Source organism: Ursus maritimus, unplaced genomic scaffold (assembly GCF_017311325.1).
Source record: "Ursus maritimus isolate PB19 unplaced genomic scaffold, ASM1731132v1 scaffold_4, whole genome shotgun sequence".
In the NCBI taxonomy this organism is placed as follows: Eukaryota; Metazoa; Chordata; class Mammalia; order Carnivora; family Ursidae; genus Ursus; species Ursus maritimus.
In genome coordinates, this window is record NW_024426552.1 from 77,715,266 (window position 1) to 77,736,317 (window position 21,052).

Genomic DNA, 21,052 nt, shown 5'->3' on the forward strand with positions numbered 1-21,052 from the left:
TAAGTTCCTGCTTTAAATACACCACTATCTCTGACTAATGCATGCCATAATTAGGTTCCTTCACACATCCTCTGGCCCAGCAGTCCCTTTGGAGAGCTGAGCCTCCTTCCTTACCACTCCAACGGCCCCTAATGGTTTTCTTGTCACTGATCTGTGAAACTTTCAATTCTCGCTCTGGCCGTGTTCCACTTTCTTCTCTCTCTTTCAGATGGTTCATTCCTGGGGAAAAAATATTTATGACTAACACTGCCTCGCCTTGTAGGGTAGATGCGGTCCCAGCCTTCAAGGTTAAGAATTCATTGGAATCATAATCCACTCAGTCACTCATTGTCTTAGTCCATTCAGGGCCTATAACAAAATACCACAGACAGGATAACGTACAAACAACAGACATTTATTTTAAAGTTATGGAGGCTGGAAGTTTGGGATCAGGGTGCCAGTATGGTCGGGTGAAGGCTCTCTTCGTTTTGTCCTCACATAGCTCTGCCCTCATCACCTAATCACCTCCCAAAGCCCCTCCCCCCCCCATACCATCACATTGGGGATTAGGACTTCAACATATAAATTTTGGGGGGACACAAACATTTAGACCCTAGCACTCACCAGCTATTTCTTGAACTCCTCCTTTTGGTAGAGAACAGAAGATTCCAGGTATGAGACAGTATGGGGGGGGTGGAAGATACCATTTACTTTAGAGGCAAAATGCTAGGATACACACTAAGAGAACTGCATAGATCTGCAGAAATCAAGACATCAGACTTAGCTGGCAGCTTCGACTCTCTTTCAAAATGTGTAAATGCTGTTCCTGAAGCCATTAGAAAAGTTTTCTTCCTGGACGACTTTGGCTTACCCTCTGGTGTTAGTCTTGTCAGCAGAACTGGTGACTTTTTAAATAATACTGTGAAAACGTCAATACATTTCCAAAACCTGAAATAGGAAACTTGAGTGATACCATAATTGTTTACTTTCCAAACATAGGTCAAATAATGATCAGAAATCATTTTCTTTACATAAGAAAAGTAGACTTTTCAAGGACATCTAACTTTCGTTTACACCGGGCATCATCAACCTTTCCTCATTATTTTTCCAGAATTTTTATACTAATAAGAGGAAAGGCAATGACAAAGGGACCGTGCTGAGAACCACCAGAGTATCCACTGCATTAGAGAAGTGCTTTTCTGTGTCAAGTTGTCTGACTCTTCCTTTTCATTTACTAACAACATTCTGACAACAACAAGCTTAGCCATTTTCTGCGTCTGAATGTCTGAAAACATTTGATAACAATTGAGGGCTGTTGCCATGATGTCACCATCAAAAAATCACGAGAGAGACTCTAATGACTTCTAAATATAATCTCCCAGTTCCAAACTTATTCCATGTATTTAGGAAAAGCGGTTGGCATTATGTAGGAAAGAAATTATAAAAACCTAGCCTTTCTAGTCAGTCATTGGCAGGACTTTGCTTTATAAACTCGTCAACTGTGATAGAGTCATCTGTCCCATTTGTTCACTTCTGAGACCTGAACTTGGGGTTGGAGGTGGCACCTGAGCAAGCAGTTGGCCAGAAGATTGTTCTGTCTTCTCAGCTGAAAACAGATGATCGTTTCGCTAACTCTGCCTCGTATAATCGCTAAGAATGAACTAAGCTCCTGGAAGGGTTCTAGGAGTAAGCGTTGAGTCAGACCGAAATCTTAGCGGGTCGCCAGGGCACTGATTGTGGTTAGCTATCTCATGAGACCTTTGATAGAGTGGAGAGTTGCTGGCATGAAACTTAACTCGTCTGTCCCTCACCTTTCATGAAAGCTGGACAGAATCCTAACTCATAAGTAGAAGACGGCCACCATGGTGTGGTATCTTTCAGAGTTTGTCCTTCTGCTTTGGGTAAAATGCCCTCTCTAAAATGAGTCAGCTCCTAGATAAGACAGAAAAGGCAAACCTGGTTTTATTTCGTTTCATTTTGCTACCATGTAAGTCACCTTGATTTGAAAAACTTTGCCCTCCCGCAATCACATATGGAATACGCGCTTGATTTCCAAATGTTACGCAAGAGCTCTGTGTATTCTTTCATCAGTTTTGGAGAAGTAATTGGCACTTATGTCAAAGGATTGGTTATGGAAACCTGCCCTTCCTGGGTTGTTCAGTAGGAAAGGCACAGAGCAGACATAAGCACGAAGTTTTCCAGGACTTGTCCTCATGCAGTTAGCCTTAGCTAGGTTGTGGTTTGGTCCATTGTTGTATTCCTTTGCTTTTAAATTTTTTGAAATGCCTTTAAAATTAAGTATTTCTTACTCAGAGCTGATATTTAGAGCTGCTCGAGGCAGGACTTTTAAATAAAAGTCATATATTTAATTTATATGCCTCTGAATAAGAAATGTATTTTCCAGGGCAGTTTCAGCCTTTGGTAAGTTAATGTGTAATGTCTACCAATGTATCTGTGGCTGTTTTGTCCCTTTTGGAAACAAAATTCTTCGTGTCTGCAACCCTTGGTATTCTGTCACACCTGCATTTTTCTTGACCAACCATCACCTGCAGGAATTTTAAGGGTTTCAAAGCCTCTGGGAAGCAGACCCAACACCAAAGAAATGGGGGAAAAAAGATACGGCTAATTGAAAGTGTCAGATGATGACTTCCGACTTGAAAGAACTTTTCACTGGCTTTAGATGGAAGGCGCCGTGTTTCAGTGCTTGGCTTTCTCCGGCATGTGACTTGACACGACTTTGAAGAGCCATCCGCTGGTTACAGCGGCTGCAGAAGGAAAGCATTGTGCTCCCTGTTAATCGGCTACCCTCTCTCTGCCCCCGCACCCCCACCCCTCTTCTGATTACAGTGGTGCTTCATGCCCCACCTCCAACCAAGATCAAACGGGAGCTGCACAGCCCCTCCTCCGAGCTGTCATCCTGCAGCCACGAGCAGGCTCTCGGTGCTAACTATGGAGAAAAGTGCCTCTACAGCTATTGGTAAGTGGAGCCAGAGAAAGGCTGGCCGGGGAGGGGCCGTCAGGCCGACCGCTTCAAGGACACTTGAGCAGACACTCAGAGTAGCGCTCAATGTCGCCTCTCAGGGCAATGTCGTCCTCGAGGTGTAGGCCGGTACACACCGGGCCTTCGTGCCGCACATGAAAAGCCAAACTGTGAAACGGGCTCCACGGGGGAACTGAGTGCATGGGGTACTGAGCCCTCCTGAGGGAAAGAACCTTGAATACTGGGGTATTTGATCTGTGGCTTCCAGGGAGGGAATATATACTTCTTCATGTCTATCATATGTTAATGTGAACTTTAAGCACCAAAGAAGTAATCTTCAAATCAGAATATATGAAAAAGTCCCAGCGCCTGTGCCCTTTACTTAAGAATATCCAGGCCCCAGGAATGAAGCTTTAATTTTAAATCATTCTTTGCTGTAGAAGATAAACACAGATCTGCCTGGGAAAGGGGGAGAAGAGTCGTTAATTCAAGTGATGTTACAGCAGAAATGTATCTTCCACAGAGATTCTGACTACTTCCTGGGGACCCTGGAGTGCTTGGGAGAGGGGGCCAGAAACCCCCCAGGGCATAAACTCTGCCCCCCCACCCCCATCCATCCCTATACACCCATACATGGAGAATGCTTTTAGAAGGGGGAAAAAGGAAACCGGAAACAGAGGCTAAAATTATCTTTGGGAAGAATCACTAGAAGTGTTAAACAAGTCCCTGTGACGCAGTGTGTTTGTCACTTTTCGGAGGTACAAATATTCCCTCGGGGCTGCCAGCAACTTAACTATGTTAATACTGTCATTTCCTGGCAACGTGGCCTGCAACCTAGCCTAGCCGTCCTGCTGGACCTGGTGACCATGCTAACGGCTTCGTCGCAGCTTAATGGTTCCTTCTCTCTTTCTGTTTACAGTGCCTATGATAGGAAGCCTCCCTCTGGGTTCAAGCCCCCCCCTCACCCACCCATCAGAACTCCCTGTTCCCCCCACCCCAGGCCACTCTGCCCACCTCTGCACATGCCCCTGCAGCTGGCCCAGTACCAGGTGTGGGCCCTGCCCCCGCCCCTCACTCGCTTCCTGAAGCTGGACCACAGCAGCAAACCTTTGCGGTCCCCCGGCCACCACATCAGCCCCTGCAGATGCCAAAGATGATGCCTGAAAGCCAGTATCCGTCAGAACAGAGGTGGGTGCTGATCTGGGCTTCTTCCGCTGCCTCCATCCCCTCCCCTTACCCCACCGGGAGAAAGGAGCAGTTAGCCATGTTTACCAGGTACCTGTCAAGTTCTCATTGGGTTGAGGCGTCTTGTGAGGTAAGACGAATATAGGAATATGACCTGTTTATATAGCACCCTGTTTTTGAGTACTCCAGACAATTTACGAAGTAGGTAAAGGAGAGCTCGTTAGTACTGTCGCCCCCTTATGGAGCTAGAAGAGTGACTTGACCAGGATAGACAGTCTGTTGATGCTCATTGAGGGCCGGTTTCCTGGCTTCTCACTGGATGCTGCCTGCTAGAATCGCACCTTGGTTTATGCTCCCCACAAATACTTTATCAACATTCTACTTACATATCAGGGAAGATTGAATTGCAAAACATATTATTACTAATCCGATTTTAACACATTTTAACAGGAAATTAGCTAAAGACCTTATTTGTAATTACCTACTTTTGAGCTAGAAATCTGGTTTCACTCCAGGTAGGTTCTGGGTTCCTAATAAGGAAATTGAGGCATCAGGAATAACTTGCCCAGTCTTTCATTCGTCAAACTAAAGTGGAAAGGAAACCTACTCCACAAACACCAAGGTACCAGCCTTGTAAGTCCATTACCTGGATATTCTAAAATTTTGGATGCCTGTGGCCTTCCTTTATATAGAGTGTTCTGGAGCCCTGTCTTTTTATTTCAAGTCTCTCTGGGACATATAGGTGGGGAGTTGTCAGTGTTCCCAAGGGCTGCAAGATGGTGACAGTTGCATTTCCTCCTCTCTTTCTTGTTGTGCATTGGCTGGGTGTGGGGCTGAGGGGCAGGGGAGGGCGGATGTATGAGTATACCTTCCTCAGGCCTGGTCCAACCCAAATACCTCCCATATTTACGCAGGGGTCACTTTATTTCTAGATGAAACACAAAGAAGAAAGCAGACGTTCTTGTCTGATTCTGATCCCCTTTCCCCCTTGCTGTGAAAGTCACCCTAAAGAACTACGTAATTTGGCTGGTTAGTCTTTATTCCCCTAGTGAGGCCAAGAGCCATGGACACCAATGATACATAGGGCCCAAGGGGCGAGCGTTGACTCGGGGGCTGGCTCAGTAGTGGGCCTCGGTTACACTAGGGAGCTCATCTGAAGGAGAAGCTCCCACTAAGCTTTGCCAATTTATTACCTTGTTAACAGCCCTGCACTTCTTCAGGAGAATTCGGAAATTGGATTTTCATGTAAAAATTCCAGGTTGTGTGGTTTTGGTTTTTTTTAAGTTGGTGACTAATTCAAATTAAAAACAATAGCAACACTTTGCAGACTAAACAAAACTTCTCTGGGCAAAATCACTCTGCAAGGCTGCCAGTTGGTGCACTCAGGCCTGGATACCATTTTTATTTCAATAGATTTTTGGTTTTGTGTTTTTTAAACAGTATCTTTCTGATTTTCTGCAGGGATTATTAATTGAGGAGGAAGGATGAAGGGGGGGCATATATTTGGTATTTGAAATACTTAACAAACCTTGTATTTGTTATACTATGTGTAAAGGAAAAGTACTTCATATTAAATCTCTTTTATTCATGTTCCCCCTCAATCCCTGTTTCTTACCCAGAAGGCTTATGTAAGGAGAGTGTTTGTCCTCTTGTAGTCCTGGCAGACAGAAAGCCTTCGTCTCAGTGGTGAAATAGGTGTGTCACCAGGCTACCCAGCCCCCTTCCCCACAAAAGGAGGAGGTTTGATCCCTGAGATGTAGGACTCTCTGCCCTCAGGTGTCCAAAGAGAGAGAGGCAGGAACCAGAAACCACATGTTTCTTTTTGTGGGGGGGGGTTCCTCCCTGACATCTGCCCGTGTATCTTGGACTTACTTCCCCTACACTCTGCCATTAGGGGTATGGGTCTAGAATAAAAAGACCTCACACACACTGGGCTGATACACAGATCCTTGAGAGAACTGGGGTGAAGGGCAGAGTCCTAAATCGATAAACTAAGAGCAACACTGGGACACTTAGTCTTCTGCCCTAGGGCTCTGTAGTCACAAAGTCGCAAAGTTGCCAGTATACAGGAGTTCCCACAGGGGTTTATGAGAAATGCAGATTCCTTACTCTGCCCCACATTTTGAGTTGGTGGGTCTGGGGCATGGCCTGGATATGTTATTGTCACACTTTGAGAAATCATGGTCCAGCTGTTGCTTCTACCCCCATCCTTCCTCCAGCCCACGTTTTCCTTAAGCATCAAATACCCAGTACTCCTGAGTTTTGTTCTCATTGCCCTTGTCTATTACTAATGATGGTACCCATGTGCTATTTGTGTGATGCAGATTACATCAAAGACAAAACAAATGATTTTGCTTGTACATACTGGAGAGCACACGGAAAATAAGGCAACGTAAAATCCCTGGTCTGATCTTGTAAAAGTAATAGTAATCGCACTTGGGTATGATAACAAGCTTAATAATCCCACCTCTCATAATTATTATGCCAGCCTGAAATGGAGCAGATTACATTTTTTGGTAATTAGAGTTTGCTCTTTGCTAACTTTTTGTTTAAATGCAATCTAAGAATATTACTTAAGAAATAACCACCTAATAAAATATATGGTATTTTGCAAGATATGAAGGAAATAGTCTCTTTTTTTTTTAGATTTTATTTATTTATTTATTTAAAAGAGAGACAGAGAGAGCATGAGTGGAGGAGGGGCAGAGAGAAAGGGACAAGTAGACACTCTGCTGAGTACAGGGCCTAAGCCAGGGCCCGATGTGGGGCCCCAATCCCAGGACCCTGAGATCATGACCAGAGCCAAAGTTGGATGCTTAACCGACTGAGCCACCCGTGCACCCCAGGAAATAGTCTTATTTGAGCTTTTAACAATCCTCTAACCAAAGCAGAGTAAAAAACCCTCTTCCACAGATAAGACTATCAGGACTCAGAGCAGCTAAGGGACTTCCTAATGGTCACATAGCCAACTACAGGGGCCTGCATTTAGAAACCAAAGCATTTATAACTGTTATAACTGCATCATTAGTTTTGGTTATGATTTGGGGGGGGGTGGTAACATTCTCTTAAGCTATTAGAACTTTATCCTCGTTTTAAATTACAAAATCCTACTAAATTCCTATTTCACTCATCTAAACTCATGTTGTGACAGATATCTTTTTTGTTTTGCTCACAGTATGCCTTATCTCTGCAGTTGAATAAACTTTTTGAGGTTTAAAAACCATGATTTAGAACCTTCTCAGCCCAGTATCTTCCTTGTCCTCAGTGTATGTTGATAGTGATAGCAGTTTGCTAGGATTATACTTTAAACAAATAAAATATAATCTATTCAAAAGTACATTCTTAATGTACTATATAATCTCAGCATATAATTTTTCACAACTCATGAGTTATTTTTAGAAGATAAATACTGTGTTTGGAAGCCATGATTTATATTCGTGATTTCCTCCCCCTCGAGGAGGGGAAAAAAAAAAAAAAACATGTAATTTGGCATGTTGAGACATGTTCCATTTATCCTTAAAGACCAGCTGCTCCTTAAAGAGGAGGCGTGTTTTTCGTTCAGCCATCCTGATTTCAAAAGTTTTTTCATCGTACTGCTTACGATGTTTACATGGGCTGAGTGGAGGAATTTAGAAAATGTTCCTATATTATACCCATCGTACTAGCCAGGTATGATTTTGTCCTTTGTTATACCATTTCTCATTACATCTCAAGTTGGAGGAGTCCCCACAATTCCACGAAGAGGCTCCACTAGGAAATGTATCGTCTAAAAATTTGGGAATACACTGCTTTCTCACTCAGCATCAAGAAATGACAACATTTGGGGCACCTGGGTGGCACAGCGGTTAAGCGTCTGCCTTCGGCTCAGGGCGTGATCCCGGCGTTCCGGGATCGAGCCCCACATCAGGCTCCTCCGCTACGAGCCTGCTTCTTCCTCTCCCACTCCCCCTGCTTGTGTTCCCTCTCTCGCTGGCTGTCTCTATCTCTGTCGAATAAATAAATAAAAATCTTTAAAAAAAAAAAAAAAGAAATGACAACATTTAAGACAGTACTGCTGGTGGAAGAATCCTCTGCTCCATGACACTCCCCAAGGGGTCTGCGTTGTCATAGGCTGTCCCGCTGAACTGATAGCCTAGAAAGCCCCAGAGTTATCAAGAAAGGGTCAGTTATGCAAATCACCTAACCTGTTCGAGAAAGTTCTCTCCCTCAGTGGTTATGATCAAATCTTCAAAGCTTAAAGGAATGAGCTCACATTTTGTGGAATTGTGATTTGACAGATAACTATTCATTCCCTAAAGATGCTGTACAGATTTAAGAGATTTAATATACTCGAGGCTTTCTGTCATTTCCACTTCCTCCCTTAAAGTCCATCCCGGATAAACTGCCGTTCATTTTTGTCCTCCAGGTTTTGTAGTTTTTAGAGAGGGAAGAACCTCACTATGAGTCATGTTTGTAGCCTGCCCTGGAATGAAGCGAATGTGTCTGACGCATCTCCTCTCCACGCACTGCTGTTAATAGCATGTTGGATATGGCGGCGCACATTCACTTTGGGATCCGAAACTGAGTTTCAGAGATACTTCATGGGACCGTCCTTGACAGACTGAATAATGTACTTCTAGTGGTTAGAGTGGGGGTGTTTTTAGTTTTGAATCTTAAGAGGGATTGTTTTTAGCATTTTACCCTAGTTATTTTGTTACCTTGTATCAAGCTAAAGGAAATTTTCTTCTATTCCTAGTTTATTCAGAGTTTTTAATATGAACAGATATTGAATTTTACCAAACATTTTTTCTGTCTGTTGACATCATCAAATGAATTTTCTCCTTCCATTTCTTAATGTAGTGAGTTACGTTGGTTTATATGAAACCAGCCTTGTCTTTCTGTGCTAAACCCAACTTATTTGTTATGTGTTACCTTTTTTGCATTGCTGGACTTTTTATTCTAATATATATTGAGGACTTCTGCATCTGTATTTATAGTTGAGAATAATGTATAATTTTTTTTCTTATATCATTCTTGTTGGGTTTTAGCATTGAAGTTATTCTCATCAAATGAGTAAAGGGTGTCCTCCTTTTTATGTATACCAGAATAGCGCATGTGAAATTAGAATTCTTTATTCCTTGAATTTTTGGATGAATTTACCAGTAAAACCATTTGGGCCTGTTATTTTCTTTGTGAGCAGATTTTTAATTACCGGTTAAGCATCTTCACTTTTCTGGTCTTGCTCTGAATTTCTATTTAGTTGAGTGAATTTAAAAAATTACTTTTTCTGGGAATTTTTCCATTTTGTCTGAGTTTTAAAATTAATTGCCATAAAATCTCTAGTTAGTCCTTGGCAGACAATATCATTTGTCTTTTCAACAAATCAACTTCAGTTTTGCTCATCCTCTCTATTAGATGTTTTCTATTTCATTGATTTCTCTCTGCTCTTACTAAAATCTTTTATTCTTTCTACTCTCTTTCATTGTTTTTCTTTTCCTAACTGCTTTGGTTGGATGATTCACTCGGTAATTTTTTAGCTTTTTTTCTTTATAGTATAACATATAACCAAATGAAACTTCTCCTAAGGCTGGGGTGACCAGATACTCAGTTTGTCCCCGGTCACTTATGGTTTATGCCTAATGGAAGTTACTGCTCATAGCTTTCCTTTTTACTCCCCCAAATGTCCTGATTTGAACAATCAGTTATTTGATTTCCTTACCCAAGTCCTGCTTTAGCTGCATCCCTCAAATTCTGATTTAAATTAAAATTCTAATGTAATTTAAAAGCTCAGTTCTATGTGTTTTCTATTTTTTGTCTCAATCCTGTAGTTCTTTAAAAATATATTTCCTAATTTCCAAACATATGGGAGTTTTCTAGCTGTCTGGACTATATGATTTTTATTTAAATATCATCAAGAGAATATTTAAAAGTCGTTATAGAAACAGTATAGGCTCTGGAGTTGGGCCTGGGATTGAATCCCAGCTCTGCTACTTCCTATCTGTATGACCTCAGGCAGGCGCTTAACTTTGCCTAAGCTTTGGTTTCTTCATCGGAACATGGGAGAATGGTAGTTACTTACCACATAGAATCATCGGGTGGGTTAAATGATGTCATACTGGCACAGAGAAGGTGCTCAGTAAATGCTCACTTCTGTGACACTTTTTAAAGATCACTTTCATATTCCATAAAGGAATCTTCCTAAAATGATGCAGATACCACAGCTTAGAAATTTCTGTTGCTTCACTGGTTAAGGGTAAGTTTCTACCGTGCAAAGCTCCCTTTATCCCTAATCTTTTCATTATCAGACGTATTCGTGTCATTCAGGTAAAGCTAACTCTCTCACCAGCTGATAGTCTGCAGCCATCTTGTATTTCCATCCCCGTCCTTCTTCTGTGTTTGACGTTCGGAACTCAGACAAACATCTAGGCCTTTAAAGGGTATATTTTGTTCCTCATCTATCAATGTTTTATCACAGTTTAGATGGGCCAAATTTGAGTCGAGGCAGTGCTAACAGGCCTCACAGAGCCCTGAGAGCTTTTTCAGAGTTCTGTGGTATGCTTTTAGGGAGTGTTTGAGTTTTGTTGGGTAACAGTGTCTGGCTTTTTGTATACAGCAGGAAAGTAAACATTAGTGTGAAATAAAAGTGAATAAAAATCAGCATTTTCATTCTGAGAAAGGAGGGTGGAAATCAGGTCAGCAACTGGTGGACTCTGTTATGTGATAGTTTTCTCCCAGTTCCTGATGATCTCCCCTAGCTTCCAAATTTCACTTGTTTTGGGGGGTGGAGAAGAGGACATGGGCCTGTTGATGGTGGTGTTTGAAGGTCATGTATATTGAGAACTTAACAGCGAGCCAGGCCCTGTTTCATGCATTAGCTTTTGTAATCTTTACAACAAACCTTTGGACAGGTATCCTGGTTGTCCTTACTTTATTGACAAGGAAAATGAGCCTCAGAGCAGTTATGTAACTCCCCCAAGGTCACACAGCCAGTAAGTGGTAAAGACTGGGTTTCTGCCCAAGATCTCCTGCCATCGTAGCCACAGCCTCTTACCCGGCTATGCGGCCTCCCCATTCTATCTTCTCGTAGCCTTAATGGAAACATTAAGTACGTGGTGTTGGTTTCTTGGCCAATTTTATGTATCATCTCCCAGCCGGCCTCTGAACCACGGCTACTTTACCTGGCACCCGTAGCCACTGTGTAGCCTTCGTCAGATCCACACTTTTCTCCTTTCTTCCTCTAAGCATTGTGTTTACTCTGTGTGTTGGCAGCAGAGACCGAAAAGGAAATGCAGAAAAAGCATCTAACGGTTTTCATAACGTAAACCAAATGTTGGTAGCGTGGGTGAGCTCTTGGGAGGAAAGGCGCTATATAAATCTGACAAATAAATAAATAACTGGTTCTTTAAATAAACTGGCACCGAAAAAGCCTTAATCCGTAACCTATTGAATTGAAGCTCACTCGATAGTCAGAAATCTCCTTTTGCTCACCAACTGTGAGCTCACTACGGCCCGGCCTGAGGAGTTCTGTTGGGATGGCGGGTGTGGGAGGGAGAAGGGAGGGGGGTGAGCAGGAGAAGGGGTGTGCGAGGCACCAAGCCGCTCCTCCACTGCAAATGGTTGCCTGCCTCAGTAAACAAGAGGCATCTTTGTCATAGCTGTATTATATATACAACACATTCTTAGATACTTCAAAAGGATTGCGGAGAGGGGAAGGGGGTTCAAATGAAGGTCAGTGAGTAAAGTTCACAGAATGTATTTTGAGGACAAGAACGGAATTACTTTACTCATCTCTGCAAATAAAAGCCATTATCAGCAGCAAGCTCTGAGAGAATCTTTCTCCAAAGACGTTGATTTTGTGACCTACCCTTAAGATCCTCTTTGCCATGCCACTCCCCCAAAGCAAACCAGGACAGGACCACCCCAATTATAGAATCCGTTCTGCAGATCCGAGGCCCCTGAGCTCCATGCGCCCCTAAAGTGGGGCTTGGGGGAGGGGCAGAGGCGGCTGGCTGGTACCCATATGGATGTACCTTTTCCTGAAGGGGCCGCACCAGGCCGACTCTAGAGTTTCATTCTGGAAGGTGAGAAGCTCGGCACCGGGAGGAAGTGAAGGGCTTGGGCCTGCCAGCTGCAGAGGCTCTGGTTACAGAGCTGAGCGGGGCTGTGCCCTCTCAGAGCCATCAAAGGAAGTGATGTGTGGAGGTCACCTTTGAAGGTGCTGAGATGGCGGCAGAGCGGGGAGAATGTGGGAGATGGGTGCCTTTGTTACTGTTCCTGCTCGTATAAGGCTCGGTACTTTATAAAAATAAGGCCTTGAGAATATCTTCATCTTTCCTTTCTGCCCACTTCTTCAGAATTCTCTTCAAAAATTCAGGTTTGCAGTGTGCGGCTGCTGCCTGTATTCTAAATGTCAAGCCTAAACCCGGGTTTCAAATTTACACTTCTTCAAAGACCATGGAAGGGTTTCCTTAAATAACAGCAACCTTGAAAATCCGCATTCCTGATGAAGTTCCACAGTGATGCGTTCAGCGCCGCAGTGAAAGGCTCTCAACCCACCGAACTGATAGAGTTTGTACAACTTGTTTAATGCATTGGCCAGGCAGCCTCTGATGCCTTTGGTGTCTGGGATGAAAGGATAAGCGTATGTAAAGTTGTTCGGTGATCTTCATGTTATGACAGGATCTTACGGTACCGCTCTGGGTAAGGTAGCAGAGATTCACACCGAGCGAGTGCCATGCTAAACCCTGATCGAAACAATGTGTTATCTGCATGCAAATCTCTCCAGTTCAAGATTTTAAATCTTGATATCTGTTGGCCACCTGTTGCCACAGATTGATTCAAATCAAATTCAAATTATTTTATGAAAGCTATTCATAGGATTCAAGCTAAAATTAGAGTAAGACCTTAATATTACAGGATTCTATTGTTGATTTTAAATAACCCATTGGAATTCATTGTTGTAAATTTGTTACTTTTGAAATTGAACCTCGGCTCTTGCTTTCTACCTGGGGGCATATATTCACAAATGCTTTTCTTTATACACAGAGATGAGTGCCTTATACATATTTCATGGATCGAGACCTCACCTTGAGGGCTGCCATCTCTGACTTCTGCACCCATCCTCCCGAAGTCTGTTACTGCTTACAGCTGTGGTGCAAACCATGCTTTGTAGACATGACTTTATCATTCCAGTAGCTATTTTGATGCATCATACACCCCCGTGTTACAGATGAGGAGCCCGAAGCCAAGAAAATTTGCCCTCTATTTCTTTTCCTTTTACTATACTGCCCTTGCAACAGAGAAAGGGCAGTTGGTACGCTTTCGGATTTTTCTGACAGCTGAAGTATATTAATGCTACTCACTAACAAAAGGCTCTCATTGTTCTGTCTCATTATAAAGTAGTGTATATTGATTAAACTGTAGATGAGCAAAAACAGAAAATCCCCTAATATCATAACTAACAGAAGAGAAGCAGTATTCACATTGAGGTATGCAGATCTCACCAAGATTTGTATGACACCATACGTTTCCTAAATAATTTTTATTTTTGCCAAAGTTTGATGTTCTTTGTAACTATTTCACAGTAGTCAAACATATCTTTCCAGGTTCTTATATATTTGTGTATTACCTCATATCTGATTGTTGCTTCCAACTAAAGAACTGTATCAGAATGTGCGTAGCCAGTTCCCTTGTCCTTGTAGCTAGATCTCATCATATCTATGATTTCAGTGCTTTTTATGTGCCAGACACAGATCTGTTAACTACCTGTTCATCCTCCAGGTAACCAGCACAAACCTCTTCTATCTTAGTATTTTTTCGATCACTAATGAAGTTGAACTCCTTGTTTGTTTACGATCATCAGTATTTCTTCATTTGTGATTTTCCTATTTATATCCGTTACTCATTTTTTCCTACTGGGATATTCATTCTCTACTGATTTTTAGAAGCTGCTTATGTCAACAATATTAACATTGCTGTACCTGTTAGAGATTTTTCCCCAGCCTGCTTTGTTTTGGGTTTTTGTTTCTGATGTTTTCTGACTGTTAGAGGCATTCTCCTCAGTTTGTTTTCTTTTGATTTTGTTTCTGGCGTTTTTTGAACTGTAGAAATTTATACAATGAGGAATATCCATATTTATCTTGATGATCTCCACTGCTGGTGTGATGTGTAGAAAGGTTTTCCCTCACTTCAAGATTATATGTTTCCACATACATTTTCCTTGCCATTAAGGTTTCACATTGAAATATTGAATCCATAGGAAATTTATTTTGACATGTGGTATAAAACAGGGACCTAACTTTTCCCCCCACTAATTCGTTTAACTAAGTTAACAAGTAGTAAATTTTAGAATATACCTGACAGGTCTTGACTTCCCATTCGATTCCTTTGATACGCCTATCTTTCATTCCTTGTATTGCTGGGTTAACTATTGTGGTTTTAGAAAATTTGTGAATATCTAGTAGCTCATTACTTCTCTTCAAAAATTATTTAATATTTTAAATAAAGTTTAGAATCATTTTATCAAGTTGATTGGGAAGGCATTGCTTTTAAAGAATGTCAGCAAACCAATAGCTTCAAAGTCCTAAAAATTTTCTCTTTAACTAAATTTTCTTTCTTTTTCTCAGAAAACAGTTTAAAGGTTTTATTCTTATATGGCCTACACATTTTATGATTATTCCTAGAGATTTTGTGGTTTTGATTGCTCTTATGAATGGGATTTTTGAAATTACATTTTCTAACTGGTTAATTTGTATTCTTTGGTCTTTAAAAGTTAATTCTAGCTATAACTAAAAGAAGGAACAAACTAGTAAATATATGTATATGTTAGTCCTATTTGCAAATAAGTGGTCTTGTATATTTAGACACATAATCCAGCCCAACTGTACAGATGGGCTGCATGAAATAAACATGCATGGGAGACAAGAGGCTACCGTGTCATTGCTTTGATTGTTTTTTTTTGCCACTCCCTGACTCAAGAGGTCTGAAATATGCCCTATAATTTTGGGAAGAGGGTAAAATGTTCAGAAATAACCATTAATAAGTGGTTTGCAGATAATTTCATTTATCTGAACTTCTAATTCCCAATGCTAACTCAGAGTAGGCATATATCATGTTCTTAGCTAAAAACTATAACTACTTTCTTCTTACAGATTTCAGAGACAACTGTCTGAACCCTGCCACCCCTTCCCTCCTCAGTCAGGAGTTCCTGGAGATAACCGCCCCAATTACCACCGGCAAATGTCAGAACCTATTGTCCCTGCAGCTCCCCCGCCCCCTCAGGGATTCAAACAAGAATACCATGATCCACTCTATGAACATGGGGTCCCAGGCATGCCAGGCCCCCCAACACATGGGTTCCAGTCACCAATGGGAATCAAGCAGGAGCCCCGGGATTACTGCGTTGATTCAGGTTAGCATAAAATCATGCCATTCCTTTCTTCGTTCTCTCATTTATCTGTATGGTCGTTATTGTCTTCTGTGTGCAGGGCTTTAGGGAATAGTTTTATAAAAAATCGCCCTCCAAGAACTTAGGAGCTAGTAAAGCAGACTTGTTTATGCGTAACTGAATACAAAACAAAACAGAAAAGCCATCCAATAGTAGGAAGTGCGGTAGGCATTCAGAAGTGGTGGGGAGCCCAAGCCTGAAGATCCAGTCATGGCAAGGCCCTTTTTAAGACCTATTATCTTAGGGTCACTGGGCCTAGGAATTATCATTTCTGCATTTTAGTCCTTGCCCCTAGCTTTATGCCTTTCCTTTTGAATACAGTAGACTCACAAACTCCCCATATGAGCATAAGGAAGAGAGTCTACACGTTGGATGGGATTCTTTCTATTCTTGAAATGAATGGTATTCTGAGAAAGCACCTAGTGTGTCATGACTGTATGGGGTGCTGGGTACTCCATGGAAGAGGCTGTCTTGTTGATTGCTTCAGGGGATTCGCTGCCCTATTGCTTTCATCTGGGGAAGTTCCTGGTGTCCTTCAGAGGTTGTTGGTGTACACGGGGAGAGGTGACATGTTAGGGCACCTGTCGCCTGTGTGTGGGTTACCTCTAGTCTAGAAATGGAAGCAGATCAAGAAGTTTAAGCTGTACTTGGGGGCTCTCCCCCCACGACCACACACACTCATTCACTAACTACGTATCTTATAGGCCAAGTATATTAAATGAGATCATTAGGGGAAAGAAGAGTTGAAATTCTGCAGTTTCCACGTTTAGAAACTGTTTCCTCCTCTTCTTTTCCTTTTCTTTCAGCAAGTAAACTTTTTCACTCTTTTCGTGCAGTTGGTGCTAAAGGAATTTGAGGGTGGTGGGTAGATTTTCAGCCTTTTCCATGGGTGTTTTTCTTGAAGACCCTGGGAAGGGGTGGGGCAGTATTTGAATGACTTTTGCAAAGGGAATAGGATATACGGTTTGCTCTTGGCTTTCTGGGAGGTAATACATAGATTGCTCAATCCAGGCAGAAATGGATTATGGGAAAGCCTAGGAGGTAGACAGAAGGGAGGCATGTGTTGCTTTACGATAAAAAAAAAATTACCAAGTGTATAGGTATTGATAGCTTGTAAAATTCCCAGTGGCATTCCTCCTGAAGGCTTTGATGTATTTTTCTCAGGAACAGGCATGACCAGCAACATTTTTCCTTTGGGATTGACATTTTAACCCGTCCTGACGAGTTTTTCTCCCCACCCCACTCCCTCAAAGCAAGACACTCAGCAGATGTTACCATATCTGTAATTCATGTGTCCCGCATGGGCACAACTCAACCCACTGGCTTGCCTTTCAGTGGACAGACACCTTGATAACCCTAGATAATGCTTGAAGAAGAGCTCACTTGAGCACGGGTTTCATTCCAACACTTCCGACACGGGGAAGTGTACTTGCAAATGGCAGGTTCCCCCCGCCCCACCTCCTGTCAGCTCTTGTCCTGGCTTCCTAACCTCAAATCCCCTAATCTCTTTGGCCTAAAAAGCACCCTCATCCATTAGAGTAGAATTGGATGTGACCATCAGCTATAAAGGGGAGAAAACTGGGAAAGATCTAAAGCAACCCTCATCCCACTCTAGCCCCCATAGCCCCTGAGTCAGTAGAGACAGAAGGCCAAGTTTGGCCTTTTGAAAGCCAGTTTCTTTTTCTACCATTAACTGTCTCCCCAGATTTGGTGTTAACTAATTTCTAAAATGAACAAGTTATGAGAACGAAGCATCATTTTTTCCTCCTCGTTCTCTTGATCAGGAGTCAAGAGTCGTACTTTCAAATGGTGGGAGGTGGTGTTGCCTGTGGCACTTCTCTCCCAGGACAAGACCAGAAAGACATGACTTGGGAGCAGGAGAAGGTCTAGGGAGCTTTACTGCAGGGCTGCAGTTCAAGAGGTGTGCGGACTCACCTACAGAAACTGCTGACCGGGGGCGCCTGGGTAGCGCAGTCGTTAAAGCGTCTGCCTTCGGCTCAGGGCGTGATCCCGGCGTGCCGGGATCGAGTCCCACATCGGGCTCCTCCGCTGGGAGCCTGCTTCTTCCTCTCCCACTCCCCCTTGCTGTGTTCCCTCTCTCGCTGGCTGTCTCTCTGTCTCTGTTAAATAAATAAATAAATAAAATCTTTAAAAAAAAAAAAAAAAAAGAAACTGCTGACGGAGTGGGTGTGTGTTTCTCTTTCAGAAGTGCCTAACTGCCAGTCGTCCTATATCAGAGGGGGCTATTTCTCCAGCAGCCATGAAGGTAAGTAACTTTTTAAAGAAATAATATTCAAGCAAGCTTAAAATTGCTCCACTTCCAGGCTAAGATTTGGGATCATAGATAGGTTAAACCTTTCTTAAGCCGGGAAAATGAGAGCTGTGATGGTGATTAGCAGGTGAGCTCACTGATGGTGACCTTCGGTTACTTTGAGGCACATTCCTGAACGCAGTGAGAGCCCCCATCATTTTCAGTAGCAATGACTCTAACTTTGCAGAGTTCGTGGGATAAGGAAGAAAAAATAAATCAATCTGGTTTCTACATTTCCAGCCAAGGAGGTATATATAGCTGTATATGACATTATCAGCCTGAACTAGAACTTGGGAACTAGGTGACGACTTGAGATGGTAGGTTTAGGACTTCTTCTCTGAACACTGAAACAGGGAAGGGGTTTTTTCCTTAGAACATTTTCCCCAGAAGTATGTCTTGTTTTTTGTCCTGTATATCTCTCCTTAAATACCCAGAGCAGTGTGATTCCCCAAACCCATGGCATCAGCTTCACCTGGGATCTGTTGGAAATGCAGGTTCTCGGGTTCCACCCCACACTACTGACTCCGAGGCTCCAGGGGCCCAGCACTGTGTGCTGTGACAAGCCTCCTGGGCGGTCCTGGTGGACGCTCAGCTTTGAGGACTACTGTGGCATTGCAAGTCACAGCTTTGGCTGCACGAGAATCAGCTGGTGAGCTTTTAGAACTTTTGGTGTCCAGGCTTCACCCAGAACAAGTAAATCAGAAATTCCGGGGTGGGGCTTAGGCGTTAGTAGTTTTGAAAAGTTCCCAGTGATTCCAGTGCGTATCTAAGGAGGACTGAAAAGCTTATAAAACGGTACTAGGAAGCATCTGCTCGTTTTTGTAAAGTGATTGGTTCACGAGCATGATTTCTATGGGTAGCTGCTTCCCACTGACCTGGTGAGAGGGGAGATCCAGTGGGGTTGTACTGGGTGCCCGAGAATATTCTGAGTGCGTGTCCAGCCCTGGGAAGGAAGGGCTGTCTACCGGACCTCTGACTGCAATCGATCGGCACAGCTGTGTGGGGCTCTCTTCCAGGTTCTCAAATGTTTCTGCGGCAGCAGTTGATGTCTGCAGCAGGCAAACTGGGAGGGAGTGGGGGAAGAGAGGGAGGAAAACATTTTGCATAATTACAACATTTAGAAAGGAGCATGCTCTTAAAGGAAATATTTTTAGTAAAGCCTTGGGCTGCTTACTACACACAGAATATCTGGCGAGTTTGTGTGTTTTCCCCCTACTCTTTCCCATTCCTCTCCCTGACCCCACACACATCGGAGAAGCTAGTTTCAAAGAAACCTGCGTTCTTAATTGCTCTAAATTACCGTGATGTGGCTTCTCCTTCCTTCTTCTCTAGGCTTGACCACGGATGCCAGTTAGTGAAACAAGTGTTTCTGATTGGCATCTGTGATCGCTGAGATAGCCGCCCTGCCTTAGCGTTCGTTCACCTGGAATCTGCATAGCGGGTGAATCTCTCATTTCCACTGGGCTCCTCAGACAGGGTCTTCCTTCCTGCCACCTTTGAGGGGCGGGATGGCTGTGGCCACAACTGCGGTAACTGCTGGGGCAAATTCAACTGACTTCGATTTCACTTACGCCAACAGCATCTTGCAGGTGTTTTAGAGAACCTCGTGGGGCAGTGACTAGAAACCACAGATACAACGAAACGACACTCATGGGCAGGCCCTCATCTGATTGGTTTGAAAGCCAAACCTAGAATTTCATTGAGGTTTACATTTTTTTCCTGTATACTGTGACTGTATTATCCTTACTAGAGGAAGAACGGCGCTAAAAATAGCATGGCGAGTTTGACAGATGTGTAAACTTTGAAGGAGTTTATTTATAATGACTTTATAATAAGGCCATTAAAACATCACTGGAGTATCAAAATCCATATGGAAAGTCAGGAAATTTATGGCTTCCTGGCAACCAAGGCAAAAAAAAAAAAAAGAGAGAGAAAAAGAAACATGACGGGTTATGTAATTCTTGTTGATAATATAAAGTATAACAGTTTGTCATAAAAGTCAGTTTCCTAGTACCAGATTGGAAAATAAATTTATCATGGGAGTCACTGAATCTCTGACCTAAAAGCTAGCATTGTATTCTTAAATCTTTTTTTAATGGAGGTTCTTTCATATTTATTCAAATGTTTGTTGAGCACTTATTATGTACAAGGCACTATGAGGACTAAGGTATTCAGGACATGGTCCTTATCCTCCAGGGATTTAGAATCCATGACAGAGAATCTGTGATAAAGCTCTCACATTATCCAATTAATCTCTTTTTTTGGGAGGGGCAGAGGGAGAGGGAGAGAGAGAATCTTAAGGCCCAGACTCATGACCCTGAGATCATGACCTGAGCCAAAATCAAGTGTCAGACACAACCGACTGAGCCACCCAGGAGCCCCTACAATAATTTCTTAATAGTACTTACCACAATGTACAATTACTATCTGAATTTTTTTTAACTATCATTTATTGTAAACTTATGTGCCAGGAACTACTCTTGACACTGAAGTGTAAAGATAAACAGATCAATGTAACAGAATATATGTTAATAACGCATAATATTCTCACACCACTAATTCTCATACAATTAGTATCTTCCCCTGTCTGCAAATGAGGAGGCTGGAGCACAGAGAGGTCATGCAGCGAATCCAGGCCGTTAGTCTGACTCCATGGCCCATGCTTTGGAACGCTCCATACTACCCCGTGTCTCGCTTTCTTTCCCTACTTCATTGTATGTCTCCACCTGTTGGGATACAAGTTCCATGGGAACAAGCAGTGGGTCTCTATTCTTCTTGTTATCCACCTTCTTCTAGCACAGTGCTTGGCATAAATATTTATTGGATTAAATAATAAATGTCAATAAAATATACTTCCTTTGATATTGTGAAGCAAACAGAGAAATAGCACTTGGGGCCAAGGAAACAAAAAGGAATAATACAAACCTCAAAATAATCTCAGTTTCTTCCAAGTTGGGCAGTGCTTTCCCAATCCCAGGCCTTTAAAGCACGGCGCTGGTCCTGCCGAGAAGAACTTGATTTGGGCTGATTGTGAAAAAAGAACAGCAGATTATTTCTTGGCATCTTTACCCGTGGACTTTTCAAGTCCTAGCAAATCCCTCTCCAAGTCTTGAGCTAGTCCTTCACTGCAGCGCAGCCTTGCGGCCTGTCCCCGCCGCAGCCGCTCGCACAC

At 42.7% G+C, this 21,052-nt stretch overlaps 1 protein-coding gene across 1 annotated transcript in view; it reads left to right on the plus strand.

The window, feature by feature from the left end:
• ETV5 (ETS variant transcription factor 5) overlaps positions 1 to 21,052 on the plus strand; it is a 56,861-nt gene that overhangs the window by 24,284 nt on the left and 11,525 nt on the right. Inside the window, 5 exon segments of the mRNA XM_040621480.1 lie at positions 2,827 to 2,956; positions 3,879 to 3,919; positions 3,922 to 4,147; positions 15,274 to 15,533; positions 17,776 to 17,835. Of these exon segments, the coding sequence (XP_040477414.1) occupies positions 2,827 to 2,956; positions 3,879 to 3,919; positions 3,922 to 4,147; positions 15,274 to 15,533; positions 17,776 to 17,835 (717 nt within the window).